The sequence below is a fragment of the Bufo bufo genome, chromosome 6, assembly GCF_905171765.1.
Source record: "Bufo bufo chromosome 6, aBufBuf1.1, whole genome shotgun sequence".
Classification (NCBI taxonomy): domain Eukaryota; kingdom Metazoa; phylum Chordata; class Amphibia; order Anura; family Bufonidae; genus Bufo; species Bufo bufo.
The window spans coordinates 82,204,552-82,225,578 of record NC_053394.1 but is presented as its reverse complement, the minus strand read 5'-3'; the positions used below and the strand labels follow the sequence as shown (position 1 = coordinate 82,225,578).

The 21,027-nt window shown below is 42.4% G+C and overlaps 1 protein-coding gene across 1 annotated transcript in view; it reads left to right on the top strand.

The window, feature by feature from the left end:
* The window catches only part of FAS (Fas cell surface death receptor), a 52,035-nt gene that overhangs the window by 11,948 nt on the left and 19,060 nt on the right, over positions 1–21,027 (top strand). The window contains exons 2-10 of the mRNA XM_040438307.1: positions 330–504; positions 1,978–2,115; positions 9,710–9,836; positions 13,703–13,755; positions 15,041–15,103; positions 17,757–17,813; positions 18,115–18,119; positions 18,284–18,316; positions 20,757–20,816. Of these exons, the coding sequence (XP_040294241.1) occupies positions 330–504; positions 1,978–2,115; positions 9,710–9,836; positions 13,703–13,755; positions 15,041–15,103; positions 17,757–17,813; positions 18,115–18,119; positions 18,284–18,316; positions 20,757–20,816 (711 nt within the window). The remainder of the gene's footprint in view (positions 1–329; positions 505–1,977; positions 2,116–9,709; positions 9,837–13,702; positions 13,756–15,040; positions 15,104–17,756; positions 17,814–18,114; positions 18,120–18,283; positions 18,317–20,756; positions 20,817–21,027) is intronic.

The following is a 21,027-nucleotide window of genomic DNA, read 5'->3' as shown; positions in this document are numbered from 1 at the left end:
TTAAATCTCTTCTGCTTAATAAAAAAGTAGAAATTAATTGGTCAGAAATCTGGGGCATTGTGCTTTGCATTCCTCATTGCCTGGGAGTACTGTATTTGACACACACGTGCTGGGAAATTAGTGGCGTGGAAGGCCCTATGAAATCTGTGTCCCTATCCAGGCCCCTGCTGCGACCCAACCGGTTGATGTATTGAAAATTCGGATCTAGGCGATATCAGTATGGCTTTTTCTTTTGCTAAGGTTGTTACATACCGACTACCGTAAATAGTTGTGAGCCTTTGTGCTGACAGAATAATATTCACTGCTCTTCTGTGTTCTTGTCTTTATAGGCTATTCTATTAAGTGTTGTTGTGTTAGCTGATAATTATTACCACAATACTACAGACAGACATGAAAATCAAAAAGCTTCCAATTCCACTTTACACAAGGTCTGGAAGAGAGAAAAGCCTTGTCTGGGAGATGAATACCTCACAGAAACTCACTGCTGTAAATACTGCAATGCAGGTAAGTTGCCATTCAGGAAAATGGACCTGTCAACTCTCCTGATTATGGGAGTTATTTATGGCCAAAAATAAAATGAAAATGGAAAAATAAAGTGAAAAGGCAATAATTTTATTGCCATTTCTTTTGCTACTCATGTGTGAAAACGTCAAGATTAAAAATAGAATTGAATTATTTAATTTGCAATTACATTTTTTACTCAAGCTTGGGTAATATTTGACAAAAATAATATTAAAATTAAAAAGGCCTTTTGCCATTTAATTTTCATTTTTGTCATTTAATTTTTACTATCCATACTGGTATTTAACGGTCAAATAAAAAAATGTGAAAATGTGGAATACATAATGGATAAATGAGAGACATGAAGGCTATTTTCGTGCCAAAATTAAAATGAAAAATAACAAGGTCAACTACTGCTGATTTACTTTTCATTTTCAAGGTGGCCAATATTCAAATATATGTTAATTAGTATTAGTGGGCAGGGATCAACATGTAAATATATATTAATCAGTCCAGGACTGAACATCTGCTCTACAATGCCTGCCGACTCCGTACTAATGCTTGCACACGTGTGCTGCCGGAAGTCCAGCCCGGCCCCGTTCTCGAAAAAAATCCACTTTATTCCTTATGCAAATGAGGCAGTAAGGTGCCCAGAGGGGCGTTATTTTTGTTCAAAGGCGCCCAGGAACACCCCCATTGAGTGCCCACGCCCGCCCTCCAGCAGAACCCAAGCACGCCTCTCCTCGGTTCATACTCTACGACCCCAGCAGCGCCGTTGCCCCCCCCCTATATCACTAACAGCAGATAACGCTGCCCACCCTTGCTTTCAGTGCCGCTGTCAAGTCTCGCTGCGCTTCTTCTCTTCCAGCAGAGGATGAAACCGTCACTGAAACATTTGAGGCTGATGCCCTCAGTTCCGAACACTGCCTGCGCCTCCTCTCTTCTGGTTCAACTGAGGGAATCAGCCTCAAATGTTTCACTGGGCATGCGCCGAGCCCAGTGACGGTTTCATCCTCTGCTGAAAGAGAAGAAGTGCAGCGAGATTTGTCAGCGGCGCTGAAAGCAAGGGTGGGCAGCGTTATCTGCTGTTAGTGATATGGGAAGGGGGACAACGGCGCTGCTGGGGGCGTAGAGTATGAGCCGAGGAGAGGCGTGCCTGGGCTCTGCTGGAGGGCGGGCGGGGGCACTCAATGGGGGTGTTCCTGGGCGCCTTTAAACAACAATAACGCCCCTCTTGGCACCTTACTGCCTCATTTGCATAAGGAATAAAGTGCATTTTTCGAGATAGAAACCAAGCAGCAAGGAAAGAAAAGCACATCTGGAAAGGAGGTGATTCTGGTGACAGATTCCCTTTAAAAAGACAAACGAAATTCAATCTGAAATATTGAAACTTAGAAACACTTCCTGTAAAATATTTATGGCAACATTTATTGGGTTACGTAAAGTTGGCTTCCTGACAATGTCTGCTTTTTAAAGGAAAATATGCAGAGTCGGACTGCACTGAGGAACATGGTTATCCAACATGCCAGGATTGCACCGAAGGGAAGGATTACATGGATGAAAAGAATAGCTTAACTATGTGCCATAAGTGCTTGCAATGTGATCCTCAACTAGGTAGGTTATATTATTATGTTTTATTGTAGAAAGACAATATCTAACTATTTTATATTTTCATAACCAGGCACTTTATAGCCCTTCTATTAGCTGCCGTAGTCTAACCCCCCCCCCCCCCCCCAACTGATGCATCTGTTTTGTTTCTTCTCTTCTATCAGTCTTCCATACTCTCTCTCTTCTTGCCCCTCTGCCATCCTTTGGTATTCTCTATCTCAGACACTCTGCCCTCCAAACATTCACTCACTATCTTCGGCAGAAAAGCATATAATAGTCATATAATTGCCACCTCAGCAAATGATATTTCACTTGTGTTCTACCCTCTGCTTCCTATCCATGGTCACTTTAAACTGAAAGGTCTTTTGCACACAGGCCAATTTTTGTAATAAAACTGCCGTAGAGGTTCAGGAAGTCTCTACTGTACCTCTGTATGCCCCCAATTTCATGTAAATGTGCAAATTGCCATTTTCCCTCTATTTACTCTAATGGAGATGACCCTGAAAGAGCCCCAAAATTAGATGTTTTCATAATTTGTATCCATGATGAATGTCCCATCAACTCCAAGGATCCCCACCTTACAAAAGTCACTTTGTGTCCTTGTGCTAATATCTTCACACTCACTGGAACGAGTGAAACCTCTCCTCTCCTCCTCTTCCTCAATACCTGACCACACCTGTCAGGTTGGCCTATCTTCACAGCTTTCAGCCTGGTCTTGGACAATTTATGTTTATGGCATCATTTACTGATTGACTTGTGGTTTTACACTGCACAATTATCGTTACAATCAAAAGGAAGCAAAATGATCACAATAGCTGACTAATGTAAATTAACCTTAAAGGGGTTGTCTTCAGTTTCAGGTTCAGTTCAGTTTCACGGATCATTAGGAAGAGATGCTTTGAATTTTTTTTTTCAGCTGTGCAGGGTCAGCGATGGCACACGGACAGCAGGCCTGGTGCAAGGATTTTTGCCAACACAAGTGAAGCTACATTTTAGGGCATCATTAAGAGATACACCTTGATGTTTGGCACTTGAGTCGAAAACGACCCTAATTTGATTAGGTTTCCTTGGGTGATACACTCCAAATGAAGGCAAGTACCAGCACTCGTCGTTCTTCCCTAAGGATGGAGCTGGTTCTGCATGGTTGTTGCGGAATATTTTGTCGATAAAGGCAACGATGTGTTCTCTCATCTCAGGCTTACTGTTCATGGTACGCTGAAGAGAGTTTAATCTAGACAGAGCTTGTTCCCTATTGTTCGGGAGTCTCACCCTGGTAGCTCGGAAGGGTAATGGAGAAACCCAGTGATTGGTTTCGTCTTTAAGGAACTCATTGTCCATTATCTTGATAAATTCTCTGTCCTCTACTGACAAAGCTACTTTATCATCGTCCTTGCTGGTATGAAAGACTAATCTTCCCAAGTTGTCGGCAAAGGGAGGAATGTCGTCAGGTGGTTGTATGAGGTCTGGAGGCTTCTCTTTCACCTCATAGTGATGAGGGCAAGGCTTAATGCAAGTTGTGCGTCCATCTCCACGCACGTACGTTTTGAATGAGCGGATTTTTGGTTGATCCAAGCATACATTTCCTATGACTACCCATCCCAAGTCCAGTCTCTGGGCGTATGGTGCATAGTCGGGTCCATTACACTGTTGACGCACCTTGTGTACCCTTAGATTGTCTCTGCCAAGCAGGAGTAGAATCTCTGCGTTGTTGTCCATAGGTGGGATAACGTTGGCTAGGTGCCTTAGGTGTGGATGGTGAAATGCAGCTTCCGGGGTAGGAATTTCATCCCTATGGTTGGGTATTTGATCGCATTCGATCAGCGTCGGTAGAGGTATTTCGGTATTCCCACTGACGGAACAAGCGATGAATCCTTGTGCCCTCCTGCCACTAGTCTCTATGCGACCCGAGCAGGTGTTCAAGATGTAGGGTTCTGACGGTCCCTTTATTCCAAAGGCTTCAAAGAATTTAGGTCCTGCTAGGGAACGGTTGCTTTGGTCGTCAATGATGGCATACATTTTTACTGCCTTTTCTGGTAGCCCCTCCGGGTAGACCTTGATTAGGCATATGCGGGCACAACATTTCTCACTCTGGCCCTCCCCACATACGTCCGAGCATGAGCAGGAAACGGCAGTGGCTGTGTTAGCGTGGTTCTGGGGCTCCCCGCCATGACTTTGAGCAGGACTGGTGGTGACAGCAGCCGGTGAATCCCTTGTGAGTGGAGTTGGGTGCATAGCTGAGGCATGTCTATCACTATGACACTCCTCACATTTGATAATGGATTTACAGTCCTTAGCCATGTGCTCCAATGAAGCGCAGCACCTGAAACATACCCCAAGCTCGGTGAGAACTTTCTTGCGCTCCTGTATGGTTTTGGATCTAAATCCTCTGCATTTGTTCAGTGAGTGTGGTTTTTTATGAATGGGACATTCACGATTGAAGGCCTTGTCTCCTGATGAGGTAGTGTACTGTCTACCAGTGGGTACTGCAGATGATGGTAGGTTAGTCTTTCTAACGTTCACGCTGCTCTTAAAGTCTCTGTGTTTATGCACAATACTTTCATACCTTGATGATGGTGTCGCTGAAGCTGTAGTATTAAACTCCAGGAAGTCGAGGCTGGGGTCATTCCTCATCTGGGACTGTTCATCGATGAATCTACAGAAATGAATAAATGGGGGAAAAGTGACGTCATGCACTCTTTTGTACCTTGAGACTGATGCCGCCCACTTCTCTTGCAGGCTGTATGGTAGCTTCACGACAATTGGGTTCACCCCATGGGCTGTATCCAGGTAGCACAGCCCGGACAGACGAGGGTCTCTTTTGGCAAGCTCCAGTTCCATGAGCAAATCACTTAAATCCTGAAGCTTATGGACATCCTTGAGACTGATCTTGGGGACGTTCTGCAATCTCCTGAATAGTGCCTTCTCTATTGCTTCTGCACTGCCAAAGGTGCGTTCGAGTCTCTGCCAGGCTGCAGCGAGACCTGCTTCTGCTTGTCCCACATAGACAGTTCTAAGGCTCTTGATGCGATTTGTGGAGCCTGGGCCCAGCCATTTGATCAAGAGGTCGAGCTCCTGCTCTGCGGTTAGGTTGAGGTTGGCGATGGCGGCTTTGAAGGTTGCCTTCCAGGCTCTGTAGCTCTCCGCACGGTCATCAAATTTTGAGAGACTGGTGTTAATTAGCTCTCTGCTCACCATAAACCTGGCAAACTCAGACATATCTGATTTCTCACTGCTTGTTGCCATGACAACTTGTGATGCCCCTGGGGCGTATAGGCTGCGTGGCGTGAAAGGGTGAGATGCTTCCGGGTAGAATGATGTTGCTGCAGGGTTGAGCTGTGGTCTAGCCTCTGTAGATTCTGATGACTGCTGCTTGAGCTGTGGAGGTAGGCCAGGAAAGACCTGGTAGCCATCTTTCGGTAATAACTGCCCTTGAGAGAGCGCATCTGGGCGACTGTTATTGGATTGCTCGGGTGCTGTGGGTATCGCTGGCACTGCAGGTAGAGCTGACTTGGAGGTTTCAGTGTTGTTGGCTTGGACCGTACTGCACACTGGGGGTGGTGCAGATAACTGTTTCAGTACATAGTCGCTGGTGCGATCAGCTGGATCGTCTATCTCCTCTGGTGGTAAGCAGACTGAATCAAGGCCTTGGCTCAATGCTTGCTCAAGTAGTCTTACTTTTGCTAATGCAATTTCCTCTTCCCTCTCTGATTTGAGGATCTTTATTCGAGCCTCTGCTTCTGCCTCCGCTTCTGCCCTCTTGGCTTCTGCCTCCGCTTCTGCCCTCTTGGCTTCTGCCTCCGCTTCTGCCCTCTTGGCTTCTGCCTCCGCTTCTGCCCTCTTGGCTTCTGCCTCCGCTTCTGCCCTCTTGGCTTCTGCCTCCGCTTCTGCCCTCTTGGCTTCTGCCCTCTTGGCCGCCGCCGTCTGTGCTTCTGTTCTCGCAAGGACTTCTTTTTCGGTGAAGGAACGCCTCACTTTGGATAGCTCTGCATTTATGCGGGCCTCTAGTAATCTTTCGCTCAGGGTGGAGCTTCTAGAGCATGATGATCTGTAGGACCGCGAGGAATGTTTGGATGAATGCGATCTGTGTGATCTAGTTTCTTGCAAATGAGAGATGCGGAGTTCCACTTTATCTTTAGCATCCAGCACCATGGCGTCTCTTTGTCTGTCTATTGATTCTGCCTTGCACAATTCTGACGGGGCTTCTTCAATATTAGAGTCTTTTAGAAAGGTTATATACCTTGTGGACAGTCTCTTGTATCTTTCATGGGCTGCGTTCAGCCGCCCGACGGCAACTTGTAAGCTGGAGGCATCGCCTGAGGAGGACTTAAGTCCTGATATGAGAGAGGAAACTCGTTCCCATAGCTCTTCCAGGTTGTCACATAGCTCATCTTTCCTGGTGTGATAATTTTCCGTGATCTTTATAGTTGGTTTGAGAGAGCGCCTTGGTCGCGTGACTGGAAGTGTGGGTTCTACCTCCAGCTCTTCATAATGATCAGTATCAGGTTGCATTTGCTTTGTTTCATCACTGGGGAACTGTACAAGGTCCTTTTCGGACATTTTGATTTAAGGTGCGCTGTCTCTTTAAGAAATCAAACTTTTGAATTGGGGGCTGAAAATTGCAGTGCGGCTCAGATGAGGCACCTCGATGAGTTTCCCAAGGTGTTTTAAGTGAATTGCGGGGTTTTGGTTTGAGGGAGGCCCCGCGTGCGTGAACAGTTCTTATATCATGCGAGCAAGGGTTAATATAGGATGTAGAAAGTGGCTTGGCGAGTAGTGGAGGACTTCCAGACGAGAGTATATCTACTGCAGACACGCCGTGCTTCCCCTTAGGCTTGTGGGACGTGCACTGTTGCTGGGCAGATTTGCTGGGAGTGGGCCTGTTGCAGGGGAGGTTCCTGAGTGTGGCACTGGGCTCTGAGGGAACCTGTAGCCGGCATTGGACATTCAGACGGATATTGATTGGGGTATAAGGCTTTAAGGCAGTTTTTGACTGTTCTGTCCCCACATGAAGGCGAATGAAGGTGTAACTGATAATGACTTTGTGACTGTCCTACCTTCGTATCCAAGCAGTGGAGCAGACCGGACCGGCAGATGCTCAGGTTAGATGGATCCAGACGTAGACATGAGGATGCAATCAAATGTGGGTTTATTTGATCCAGAGCAGTGACATACGGTGATGCAATACAGTAGATGCTGTGATGTGGATGTCTTTCCTGAGGCTAACTGCTGAGGCAACTGCTGGTCAAAAACTGATGCCTTCACAAGCCAAGGTGTGTGTCTCCAGTCACAAAGGATGCAGCACTGAAAAAAGGCTACAGGAAGTGACCAGGCCCAAGGCTGCTAAAACCACGCCCAGAGATAAAACTTTATAGACAACGAACGAGGCGTGCAGCATACAAATTCCGGCCAGCAGATGGCAGCAGAGAACAATAGACTTAAACAACATAGGTAAAACAAGAAATAATACAGTGCAGAAATTCAATATGAAAGGAACAGCACATATACAGGGGGCAAAATGGATATATATACAGGGGGCAAAATGGATATATACAGAGGGGGCAAAATGGAACATATACAGAGGGGGCAAAATGGAACATATACATTTGTCCCCTCTGTATATATTCCATAATCATTTGTCCCCTGTGTATATATTCAATTTTTTGCCCCCCTTTTATATATTGTATTTTTTGCTTAGTTTACTTATTGCCAGTGTCATATATTTTTAATCCCCGGGGCCGGGCCCCTGTGAAGGATTTGCTTGTGCCTGCCATACAGTGCCATGCCAGGTGCGGAGCCCCCCTGTGTGAGTTATGAAGCGGTGTGCACATTTAAAAAAAAAAAAATTAATACTTATCTCGTTCTGAGAGTGAGACTGCTCCGCTCCCGCCATCTTGCTCTCGCTCGCAGCTTCCCACAATCCCGTCTTCCAGCGTGCGTCGCTGGATCCCGCGAGACCCGGCACGAGATCACAGCAAGAAAGCAGCGCCGGGCTCGGATGGGGCGGGACCAGGGGTGGTGGGGCAGCGTAACTGCTCACAGAGGCCATGCAGCCAGCGGCGCAAGTAATTTATTTTTTAAAAAAAGTTTCATTTTTCCGCCCCCCTGTCTCTGCGCCTTAAGGCAGCCGCTTGGTCTGCCTTATTATAGCGCTGGGCCTGACGGACAGCAAAAAACGTCCACACGGGCCACACATGGATCCTTTACAGACAGGTTCACTGATGCAACACTGACCACCTTCTCACGGATTTGAGCATGGACACGGACGTGTGAACGAGGCTTAAGGCAGTTGGAAGTCATAGTGGGGGTCCCCTCTCTGGAATCCCTTCCATTAGCCTGAATAGAGGGCAGTTGACAAAGAGCAGCTCTTGCCCTGGAGACTCGGGTAGACTAGGTTTTACATGGTCATCCATGATCAGAAGCTGGAATTCAATGATCAGCTAAACCAAGGGAGGTCTTAGGCCTTTTTTACACGGGCGTCCCGGATTTGGCCGGATGCGTCGCGTGTGCATTGCGGGAAAACCGCGCGAGCAGGCACGCTATTGCAGTCAGTTTTGACTGCGATTGCGTTCCGATGTTCAGTTTTTTCCACGCGAGTGCAATGCATTTTGCACGAGTGTGAGAAAAAACTGGATGTGGTACCCAGACCCGAACCCGGACTTCTTCACTGAAGTTCGGGTTTGGGTTAGGTGTTCTATTCATTTTATTATTTTCCCTTATAACATGGTTATAAAGGGAAAATAAAAGCATTCTTAATACAGAATGCTTACTAAAATGTGGATTGATGATGTAATCGCGCTCCCCACGTGGTGAGTGTGGTGACGTCAGCGCAGGTCCTGCTGAATGAAGTTAGAAATCTTCTATCTTCATTCAGCAGGACCTGCGCTGACGTCACCTGAGCCCGATAACGTCATCAAAGGTCCTTTTGCAGGTCCTGAAAGAAGAAGCAAGAAGATGATGTCAGCTGCGCGATCAATTGGATGAGGTGAGTTATTATTATTATTTTTTTAACCCCTCCAGCCCTATTTTACTAAATATTCTGTATTAAGAACGCTACTATTTTACCTTATAACCATGTTATAAGGGAAAATAATACAGGGAATACATTTTAATGGGGTCCGGGGTTGCTTTCATCCCTATCATCTCCTAGCAACCATGCATGAAAATCGCAACACATCCGCACTTGTTTGCGGATGCTTGCGATTTTCATGCAGACCCATTCATTTCTATGGGGCCTGCGTTGTGTGAAAAACACAGAATATAGAACGTGCTGCGGTTTTCACGCAACGCACAAGTGATGCGTGAAAATCACCGCTCATCTGCACAGCCCCATTGAAGTGAATGGGTCCGGATTCAGTGCGGGAGCAATGCATTCACCTCACACATTGCACCCGCACGGAATTCTCGCCCGTGTGAAAGGGGCCTTAAGAGACAACCCCTTTATCTAAAGTTAAGGCCACATTTTAGGAAGTGCCAGGAGTCTTTTTTTCAGTTGTCAGCAGAGTAATGTCAGACTGATGTTGTCAGTGCCTTCTTCGTGCTCTATGTTCCTAATATGTGAATCGCATGTTGGATCTAAATATTCCCACTTTCTAATTTTTAGGTCAGAGAGAGGAACAACCTTGTACTGTGCTCCACAATACTGTGTGTAAATGCGGTGAACACTTCTTCTGTGCTGAAAATGAAACGGCTAAATCTGCCAGCTGCACAAAGTGCCAGCACTGCACCCTGTGAGTGTCAGAATACTATTGACTACAGTACTTCATTCTTAAATGTCTTAAAAATGTTTTAAACAGTTTTAAGGGTCCATTCACACGTCCGTAGTTTCTTTCCTGATCTGTTCCGTTTTTTGCGGAACAGATCTGGACCAGATCTGGACCCATTCATTTTCAATGGGTCCTGAAAAAAATCGGACAGCTCAATGTCTGATTTTTTTTCAGGACCCATTGAAAATGAATGGGTCCAGATCTGGTCCAGATTTGTTCCGCAAAAAACAGAACAGATCAGGAAAGAAACAACGGACGTGTGAATGGACCCTTATTCATATAGTATGAGATGGGCCAATGTTGCAGAAAATGGGACTCTTATAAATGCATGCCATGCATTTCTGCACCATCGTAGATGCATGCCAAACTTGTTGAGTCTTCTAAAAAAGGGGAGACCTCCAGACTTTATGAAGAACAGTCATATCTCTTTGATGCCCTGTGCCCTCTTTCAAATATGCTCACCTTTCCTCATTCCTGTTTCCTTATTGCCTTATGCCAGGGCCAGGTGTTACAGCGGCATCTCCTGATGGCACAGACCCGTGTCCTGCTCCCCTCTTCGTGTCTGCTCTGCCCCTCCATTCAGGCTGCTGCTTGCTTGCTACCAAGGTCTCTCCTCCTCTGCCTGTAGGAAACAAGCATGCTCCTTCTGGCTCTTAAAGGCCCAACGTGTGTTCACTCTTTTATTCACACCAGCTAATGGCTGACCAGACTGGGATACTTTAGAAACCTTTTCCTATAGTAAATTGCTAGGTGTCTGTTCTGTTTTCTGCCCATGTACCGACTCTATGTCCATATTCCTGGATTGTGACCCGCCAATGCCTGACCTGACCTGCGCCTCCATATTGATCCTTCTTTGCCAGCGCTGACTGTTTATTGTGCTGCATGTACTCTGCCTGCTGTGACCATGGCCTGTCCCTAACATCTTGCCTGACCCCTTGGTGCTCTGCACAGTTGTCTCTGACCCCCGTGTGTCTGCTGTCGATCATACAGAGACTACGCCAGGAGGTAGCAGCCTGGTGGTTCCCCAGCAGCGAAGTCCAGATTCTTCTACATGGGTTAAAGGGTGATTACAAGGGGACTGCCAGAATACCGCCCTTAGGAGTAGCCAAAATCCAAATCTGTTGGTTGACACAGTGGTTCCAAACCTACTGCAGTAACCTTAGGATGGTAGTGGTGTGATTAGATTGGAGTCTGTATTTGTTTAGAGAGTCTGGGGCCTGTATTAATTCTGGTATGTGTATTTGTGTTTGTTCTGACATCTTTATTTGATTTGAGGGTGTGATATATGTATTACTTTAGGGTTCTCTATTAATTTTGAAGTTTCATACAGTGGGACATATAAGGGGTCATTTATCAAACTGGTGTAAAGTAGAACTGGCTTAGTTACCCATAGCAACCAATCAGATTAAACCTTTAATTTTTCCAACGGAGCTGTCAAAAATGAAAGGAGGAATCTGATTGGTTGCTATGGGCAACTAAGCCAGTTCTACTTTAGACCAGTTTGATAAATGACCCCTTATAAAGTTGTGTTCAAAATAATAGCAGTGTGTTTGAAAAAGTGAATAAAGCTCAAAATCCTTCTAATAGCTTTTATTTCCATACACACAAATGCATTGGGAACACTACACATTCTATTCCAAATCAAAACATGAAGAAAAATATATCAAATGTGTTGCTCCTCTAAAAAATTGAAGAAAAGTGAAAATTAGACTGTTAAAAAAAAATAGCAGTGTTTGTATTCTTCTTTACAAACTCAAACATTCACTATATAAACTGAAAAATGTGTGAAGATTTTGCTTTCCTTTGAATCACCTAACTAATATTTAGTTGTATAACCGCTGTTTCTGAGAACTGCTGGACATCTGTGTTGCACGGAGTCAACCAACTTCTGGCCCCTGTGAACAGGTATTCCAGCCCAGGATGATTGGACTACATTCCACAGTTCTTCTCTATTTCTTGGTTTTGCCTCAGAAACTGCATTTTTTATGTCACCCCACAAGTTTTCTATTCGATTAAGATCCGGGGATTGGGCTGGCCACTCCATAACGTCAATCTTGTTGGTCTGGAACCAAGATGTTGCACGTTTACTGGTGTGTTTGGGGTCGTTGTCTTGTTGGAACACCCATTTCAAGGGCATTTCCTCTTCAGCATAAGGCAGCATGACCTCTTCAAGTATTCTGATGTATTCAAACTGATCCATGATCCTTGGTCTGCGATAAATAGGCCCAACACCGTAGTATGAGAAACATCCCCATATCATGATGCTTGTCCACCATGCTTCACTGTCTTCACAGTGCACTGTGGCTTGAATTCAGTGTTTGGGGTCGTCTGACAAACTGTCTCCGGCCACTAGACCCGAAAAGAACAATCTTACTTTCATCAGTCCACAAAATATCTCTTTAGGCCCATCAATGTGCTCTTTGGCGAATTGTAACCTCTTCAGCGCATGTCTTTTTTCAACAGTGGGACTTTGCGGGGGCTTCTTGCAGATAGCTTGGCTTCACTTAGGCCTATTCTAATTGTAACAGGACTAACAGGGAACTTTACACCTTCTTTGATCTTCCTGGAGCTGATTGTCGGCTGAGTTCTTGCCATTTTGGCTATTCTTCTATCCATTCGAATGGTAGTTTTTCGCTTTCTTCCACGTCCTTCAGGTTTTGGTTGCCATTTTAAAGCATTTGCGATCATTTTAGCTGAGCAGCCTATCATTTTCTGCACTTCCTTATATGTTTCCCCCTCTCCAATCAACTTTTTAATCAAGGTACGCTGTTCTTCCGAATAATGTCTGGAATTACCCATTTTCCTCAGAATTTCAGAGAAAAATGCTCTGTAACCAGCATGTACAATATTTGCTGCCTTCCTTCCTTAAATAAGTCACAGAAAAAATGCACCAAACGGATATGCCACTGACTATACTGGCTAGTCATAAATGCAGATATTAAAAGCTGAGACTTTTGCCAATATATTCCTGTCAGGAAAATATCGGAGCCCATCATGCACCACGTCACAGTCACTCAGCATGGCAAGGGGTCCTACCACTACGCTACCTATGGTGTGAACAAGGTCTTAAATAAGGGCAATAATTGCCACCTGTTTTTCAAAGAATGAATGACCTCACTCATTGAACTCCACACTGCTATTATTTTGAACATGCCCCTTTCAATAAGCGATTGAATTACAGAGAATCAGCAGCATGTCATGACTGTTGGGTCTGTTGGGTTTCTATTACTCTACTACACCTGCTAGTAAATAATTTGCCATGTAGAAATATCATTTCTAACCAGAAACAGTGATTGATCAGGTTAGTGATCTCTGACTGCTATTATTTTGAACACAACTGTATGTCCCACTGTATGAAACTTCAAAATGAATACAGAACCCTAAAGTAATACATATATCACACCCTCAAATCAAATAAAGATGTCAAACAAACACAATAGTCTATTTCTGATTTAAAGGGAATATGTAAATGTATGCCATGGGTTTAAAGCCACTGCTCCTGCAATCAGAGAAAGCCAGAAGCACGCACATTTTTCTCCTGTAACTAGGAAGAGCAAGAAAGTTTCATGGAATCCATACCCTCCAGGTATCTCCGGAACTCTTACACAACCAATAGGTCCATCCTTTATATTGTACCCTATAATTTATGAATTATCACAGTCAATTACCTGATCTACAGGCGAGTCATGAGGAACAGAGACACCTATAGAACCCCTAGAAAGGAGTGAGGCACAGTGCCCTCTTAACAAAGCCGGGCAAATAATGTAATTTATACATTATTAAATGTATGTTTAAGCTACGTTTATGCTAATTTATGTCTTTTATTTTAGGTGTGACTATGGTTATGCTGAAATATGTACAGACACCAAAGATGCAATGTGCAGTGAGTTTAAGCTTTTAGTTGTTAATCCAACTAAAGAATATATATTATAGAGCAGACGTCGCACTACATTTTTTCCAGAAGAGTAAAAATACTCCTCTTAGCATTTTTGAGTACTTTTAGTTGCAGTAATTATATATATATATACTGTATATATACTGTATATATATACACACACGTATAGATACATAACGTTAACAGTATGCTATTAATGCAGGGAAACCATTACTTGTCTACTCTATAACTGTTCGACCAGTAAAACCCAGACTGTTAACAAAATACTATAACCAAGCTCTAGTAATACACATTCAATGTTTATAGTCCTCCTTTAAGTTGCCTCACTAGAGCAGGCAACTATGCCCTATGTGCACTCATATTGGCCAGCAAACTCATGTAACATTGCATGTGGTCATAATAAGGATGTGTGACCGCTCACTCACTTGTATCTGGCAGCCATATTTTCACTTCCATAATGGATCAGCTGAGAACACACAGGTGAGATTACATGCAGAGAACATTCAAAAGACGTGGTTACTTGTACATAGGCCGTGGCACAGCTTACAGGAAGTCACCGCACATGTGCTGTCTGGAAAAACGCTCTAAACATCCCATCTCCTGCTGCACTGCTCCCTCTGCTGGCCACATACAGGAACGTTGCTCCAAAAAACTACACAGCGCGTAGAGCGCTCACATATCTATGGCACTTGTACAGGCGTTATTGCAACCTCTGTTATAGAGCATAAATATGTAGACCTAAACATGAAATATAAAATGACAGTAAGTGGAACTATTCAACTATATAAGACCTAAACATGAAATATAAAATGACAGTAAGTGGAACTATTCAACTATATAAGACTGGAACTAATATTAACTAGAAGTGGCATGCTGGTGTACAGACGGCCTGGCTCAGTTCCTCTCCTCCTCACAAGATCTCTCCACAGTCCTTCTTTGTGTAATCTGATCCCTAAATGAGAAGCTCCAATGATTTCCATACATTCAGTACAGTTGCAGACAAAGCAGTGGATAATTATAGAGAGAAAGAGGCATCTGATAGGAGAAAGAGGCTTTTTTTTCTTTATGAGATGTATTATAATACCCTATTGATTTATGGAAATATAAATATATATCTTGAAGTATATGTATGTTCATCTTGTAAAAAAAAAAAAAGTTGTCTACAAAAACTGAGTTTGACAAGCCTCCTCCTGCTGGACATAATTGCTACAATCAATGCTTAATTATATAATGCACATCTGTTAAAAAAGGTATTTACATTGTTTTTTTTCAGAGTCTGAAAGAAACCACCATGCGTCAAAAGCTGCATCGGTTGTGGTTTTCATACTATTCTTTTGTAAGTACAATGTCATTAGAGATAAAAACAAATTGCCTTTTAGAAGGGTGATGATGTGGCCTGACATTATTATTTAACATATATGAATGGGTCTGTGAAGGTTCTCATTTATCCAGGTCATGGTATATCTGTAAAGAATAAATCAAGGCAACTGGACTTACTGTAGATTTCTTGAAAACGTTTCACTCGTTCTTCCAACGAGCTTTCTCAATTCTGAGTGACTGTACAAGAATTCTCTGGGAATAAATATGTAACTGAATCAACATCTGGTAATTATACCCAGCATGGGGTCAGAGGTCATTATGCCCAGCATTATACCCAGGTATACCCAGAGGTCATTATACCCAGACCTCTGACCCCATGCTGGGTATAATTACCAGATGTTGATTCAGTTACATATTTATTCCCAGAGAATTCTTGTACAGTCACTCAGAATTGAGAAAGCTCGTTGGAAGAACGAGTGAAACGTTTTCAAGAAATCTACAGTAAGTCCAGTTGCCTTGATTTATTCTTTACAGATATATATTAATGGGTCTCAGACTAATATCACACTTCTAGCACTCTATGAATAAGGCCACTTTCACACGAGCAAGTATTCCGCGTAGGTGCAATGCGTGATGCGAACGCATTGCGTCCGCACAGAATCCGGACCCATTCATTTCTATATTCTGCAATTTTCACGCAATGCTGGCCCCATAGAAGTGAATGGGGCTGTATTCTGACTCTGATTGTTGTGATAGCGATCTATCCCTTGTAAGACCTCTTTGCCTAGCCTGTGTAAGCAGATATAATCACTGTGGACAATCCTCATCAGATAGCTGAACTCACCAATACCGTGTTCATCCACAAGTTGCTTTATTCTGTACATCAGATAACAGTATATAGCAGAATAAATGGATCTCAATATTATGTGGTCAAAAGATGATACTTTCTCTAGCGTATAATGGAGAATACATGTGTCCCTGTTACATGTGACCTGTTAGCTACATCCATGACACAGGAAGTGCTGTACTCAAGAAGAAGGGTGGAGCATTACATGCAAAGTAAAATCTGTCATAGATCTCAGGGAAGGGAACATAACTAACCATAGAAATATCTATAGGAAATGATTCAAAGAATAAACTATATAAATTACCATCTACATTAATGTAAATATTAACTGTGTAACAGCTTAGGCTGCGTGAAAATCGCATCGCATCCGCAAGCAAGTAAGGATGCGATGCGTTTTTCATGGATGGCTGCTAGATGTTGTTTGTAAACATTCACTTTATCACGCGCGTGCAAAACGCATTAAATCGCATTGCACCCGCGTGATAAAAACTGAATGCGATCGCAAACAAAATTGAATGAACGCATCCGCAACACATCCGAACCTAATCCGGAACTAAGTGTTCATCATCTTTGTACACAAAAAGCCCCTTGGTACATGTATTGGCGTAATATTCACAAAATGTGTATTTACAACTAGTCATCTGACTACTAAACGCCTAACTTTTGCATGTGCTGATAGTTCATTTGAAACGTAACTTTTATTCAAATCATTAAAAATATTCCCAAGAGACATTATAAAAACGTCAGTTGGAACAGTCCAATTTTTATGCATTTACAGTATGCTTTGCACTGCTATGCCACTAAAGTGGTATACATTAGTGATAACACCGAGTGCCATGCCAGCTGGGTGCGCACTACCACTGGCCTTGTTTTGCCTACAGTGTCACTTGGTAATCTCACTCCTCTTCATTAAAGGGGTTGTCTCATCACATACAATGGGGGAATATCGCTAGGATATACTCCCATTGTCTTATAGGTGTGAGTTCTACCTCTGGGAATCAAGAACGGAGCCCCGAAAGTGGTGGAGGGCGCACTGGCTCGACTATTTTCATCGGGCCCATAGAAGTGAATGGTAGCGGTGGCCGGTGATGCGCGCTGCGCTCCTATTCACCTCTGTGCGAAGAGCGCTTGGTGGTGGCCGGACCAGAGTCCTCCAGCCACCACTTTGCGGTGCTCCGTTCGTGATATAGGTGCAGGTCCCACCGCTATAAGACAATGGGGGCATATCCTAGCGATGTGCCCCCATTGTCTGTGAAGAGACAACCCATTTAATCTATATATCAGTTCTGCGCCCCTATACTGAGCTAAAAAACACACACCCGCTGCCTCCCTACGTGTTTAGCTGGTACACCGGCGAAACATCCATCATTCCCCCGGTGCAGGACCACTTTAGCCAAATTAGCTAGTTGCCCAGGGTCTCCATTTCTAGACTAAATCCTAAAAAGCAACATGAGAGTGTAGTAGAAAAACATCTCGGTTCATTATCAGTTCCAATAGTGAGAACAAACAATCAATGAGCACTAATTGCTATAGCCAACATATGATATTGTGTGGGAAATATAAAGCAGTAATGTTGTTAAGTGGCCACGATATGGTAATATATAGATACTGTATGGAGACAATGTTTAGAAGTTGTCTGGGGTATTATTTAGACTGTATTATCAGATGGTATTGCTTGGCCTGGGCTGGAATGCATTCGGGAAAACATTTGGTGTAAAAAGTTCATAATTATCCTTGTGTCTCTGGATATAGCTGAGAAACATTTAACGTTTGGTCTTGTTACATTCTGTGGGATCTAAGCATATGTCATTTGTGTTTTTAGGTTGTGCGTGCTATGTGTGCTGGGTGAGTATGTATTTACATACAGTACAATTGTCTTGTATATAACATGGATTGAGATATATCTAACTACATTTCAGCTTCTGGCTGGAGTAGATTTCAGTTGTCATTTATGCCAGAAAATGGGCATAAACGATAGTGAAAGTCCTCACTCAGGCCTCTTTCACACGAGTCTCCCGGATTTGCTCCGGATGCGTCGCGTGTGCATTGCGGAAAACCTGCGCGAGTGCGCACACAATTTTTAACTGCGATTGCGTTGCGTTGTTCAGTTTTTATCGCGCGGATGCAATGCGTTTTGCCCGCGTGTGATAAAAAACTGAATGTGGACTTCTTCCCTGAAGTTCAGGTTTGGGTTTGGTGTTCTGTAGATTTTATTATTTTCCCTTATAACATGGTTATAAGGGAAAATAATAGCATTCTTAATACAGAATGCTTACTAAAATGTCGATAAAAATAAGCGCGATAACGTCATCAAAGGTCCTTTTGCAGGTCCTGAAAAAAGAAGAAAGAAGACAATGCCGGCTGCGCAAACAAGAGGATGAGGTGAGTTAATATTTATTTTTTATTTTTTAACCCCTTTAACCATGTTATAAGGGAAAATAATACAGTGAATTTGCTTTAATGGGGTCCAGGATTGCTCATCCCTATCATCTCCTAGAAACCGTGCGTGAAAATTGCACCGCATCTGCACTTGCTTGCGGATGCCTGCGATTTTCACGCAGCCCCATTCATTTCTATGGGGCCTGTGTTGCGTGAAAAATAGAATATAGAACGTGCTGCGATTTTCACGCAACGCACAAGTGATGCATAAAAATCACCGCTCATCTGCACAGCCCCATTGAAGTGAATGGGTCCGGATTCAGTGCGGGTGCAATGCGCTCACCTCACGCATCGCACCAGCGTGGAAAACTCACCCGTGTGAAAGGGGCCTTACACTACACCCACACCCTGCTCTCAATACTTCTTAGGCCTCATGCACACGGCCGTATTGTGGCCCATACACTTTATTATTATTTATCTATCTATCTATTATCTATCTATCTATATTATCTATCTATCTATCTATCTATCTTTCTATTTATTATCCATCTGTCTATCTATCTCTCTGTCCTTCTATCTATCTATCTATCTATCTATCTATCTATTATCTATCTATCTATTATCTATCTATCTATTATCTATCTATCTATCTATCTATCTATCTATCTATTATCTATCTATCTATCTCCTATCTATCTATCTATCTATCTATCTATCTATCTATCTATCTATCTATTATCTATCTATCTATCTATCTATCTATTATCTATCTATCTATTATCTATCTATCTATCTATCTCCTATCTATCATATATCTATCTATTATCTATCTATCTATTATCTATCTATTATCTATCTCCTATCTATCTATCTATCTATCTGTCTATCTATCTCATATCTATCATATATCTATCTATCTATCTATCTATCTATCTATTATCTATCTATTATCTATCTATCTATCTATCTATCTATCTATCTATCTATCTATCTATCTATCTATCTCCTATCTATCTATCTATCTCCTATCTATCTATCATCTATCTATCTATCTATCTATCTATCTCCTATCTATCTATCTATCTCCTATCTATCTATCTATCTATCTATCTATCTATCTATCTATCTATTATCTATCTATCTATCTATTATCTATCTATCTATCTATCTCATATCTATCTATCTATCTATCTATCTATCTATCTATCTCCTATCTATCTATCTCCTATCTATCTATCTATCTATCTATCTATCTATCTATCTATCTATCTATCTCCTATTTATCATATATCTATCTATCTATCTATCTATCTATCTATCTATCTATCTATCTATCTATTATCTATCTATCTCCTATTTATCAATCTATCTATCTATCTATCTATCTCCTATCTATCTATCTATCTATCTATCTATCTATCTATCTATCTATCTATCTATTATCTATCTATCTATCTATCTATCTATCTATCTTCTATCTATCTATCTATCTATCTATCTATCTATCTTCTATCTATCTATCTATCTATCTATCTCCTATCTATCTATCTATCTATCTATCTATCTATTATCTATCTATCTATTATCTATCTATCTATCTATCTCCTATTTATCATATATCTATCTATTATCTATCTATCTATCTATCTATCTTCTATCTATCTATCTATCTATCTATCTCCTATCTATCTATCTATCTATCTATCTCCTATCTATCTATCTATCTATCTATCTATTATCTATCTATCTATTATCTATCTATCTCCTATTTATCATATATCTATCTATCTATCTATCTATCTATCTATTATATATCTATCTATCTATCTATTATCTATCTATCTATCTATCTATCTATCTATCTATCTATCTATCTATCTATCTATCTATCTATCTATCTATCTATCGATCCATCTAGCTCTCTCTATCTATCCATTCATCACATACGACATGATGGCCCCAGTGGAATTATCTCTGTACTTTTGATGGCAGAATCACTTTATATAAAGTAGTATTCCCAAAAGCAAAACCATGGCTCCCGTTATTAAATTTTATAATGTTATAAAACATTTTGGCAAATTGGTTATATTCTCTGCCATGACTATCCCCAAAATAACTAATTTATTTTGTATCTCCTTTCTACTAGACATGTTCCCCAGTAGTTTGTAGCAGGGGCGTATATAGAAATCACGGGGTCCCATAGCAAAACTCAGAATTGGGCCCCCCCTAAAAAAAAGTACAATTATTGCACTAACCTATGGGCTAATGCACACAAACGTCTTTTTGTCCACATCTAATCCACATTTTTTGCGGGTCGGATGCAGAATGCAGACAGACAGTGTCCGTGTTTTGCGGCCTAAAAAAGGCTATGGCCATGTGCATGAACCCTTATAAAAACAATATGGGTACATTTTATGTGCGTTGTGTTTATGTTCACATGAAGAAGAAAAGACAGTCTCCAATTTTTGATGTACTTATCGGTGCTGCAGATCCACCAAGCGACGTGAGTATAAATCGCTTCACAGTTAAAATGTCCAGCAAATGTTGATCGCGCTGCCTTCTGAGTGCAACGTTCCGATCCCAGACCCTTCTTTCTAATGCTCAGGTTATTCCACCTTGTAGCCAAACAATCGGTTACCAGAGGCAAGGTGCACTCACATACACCAGCCCCCTAGAGGGAAGTATTAGTACAAATAGTGAAGTTCCACCAGGTA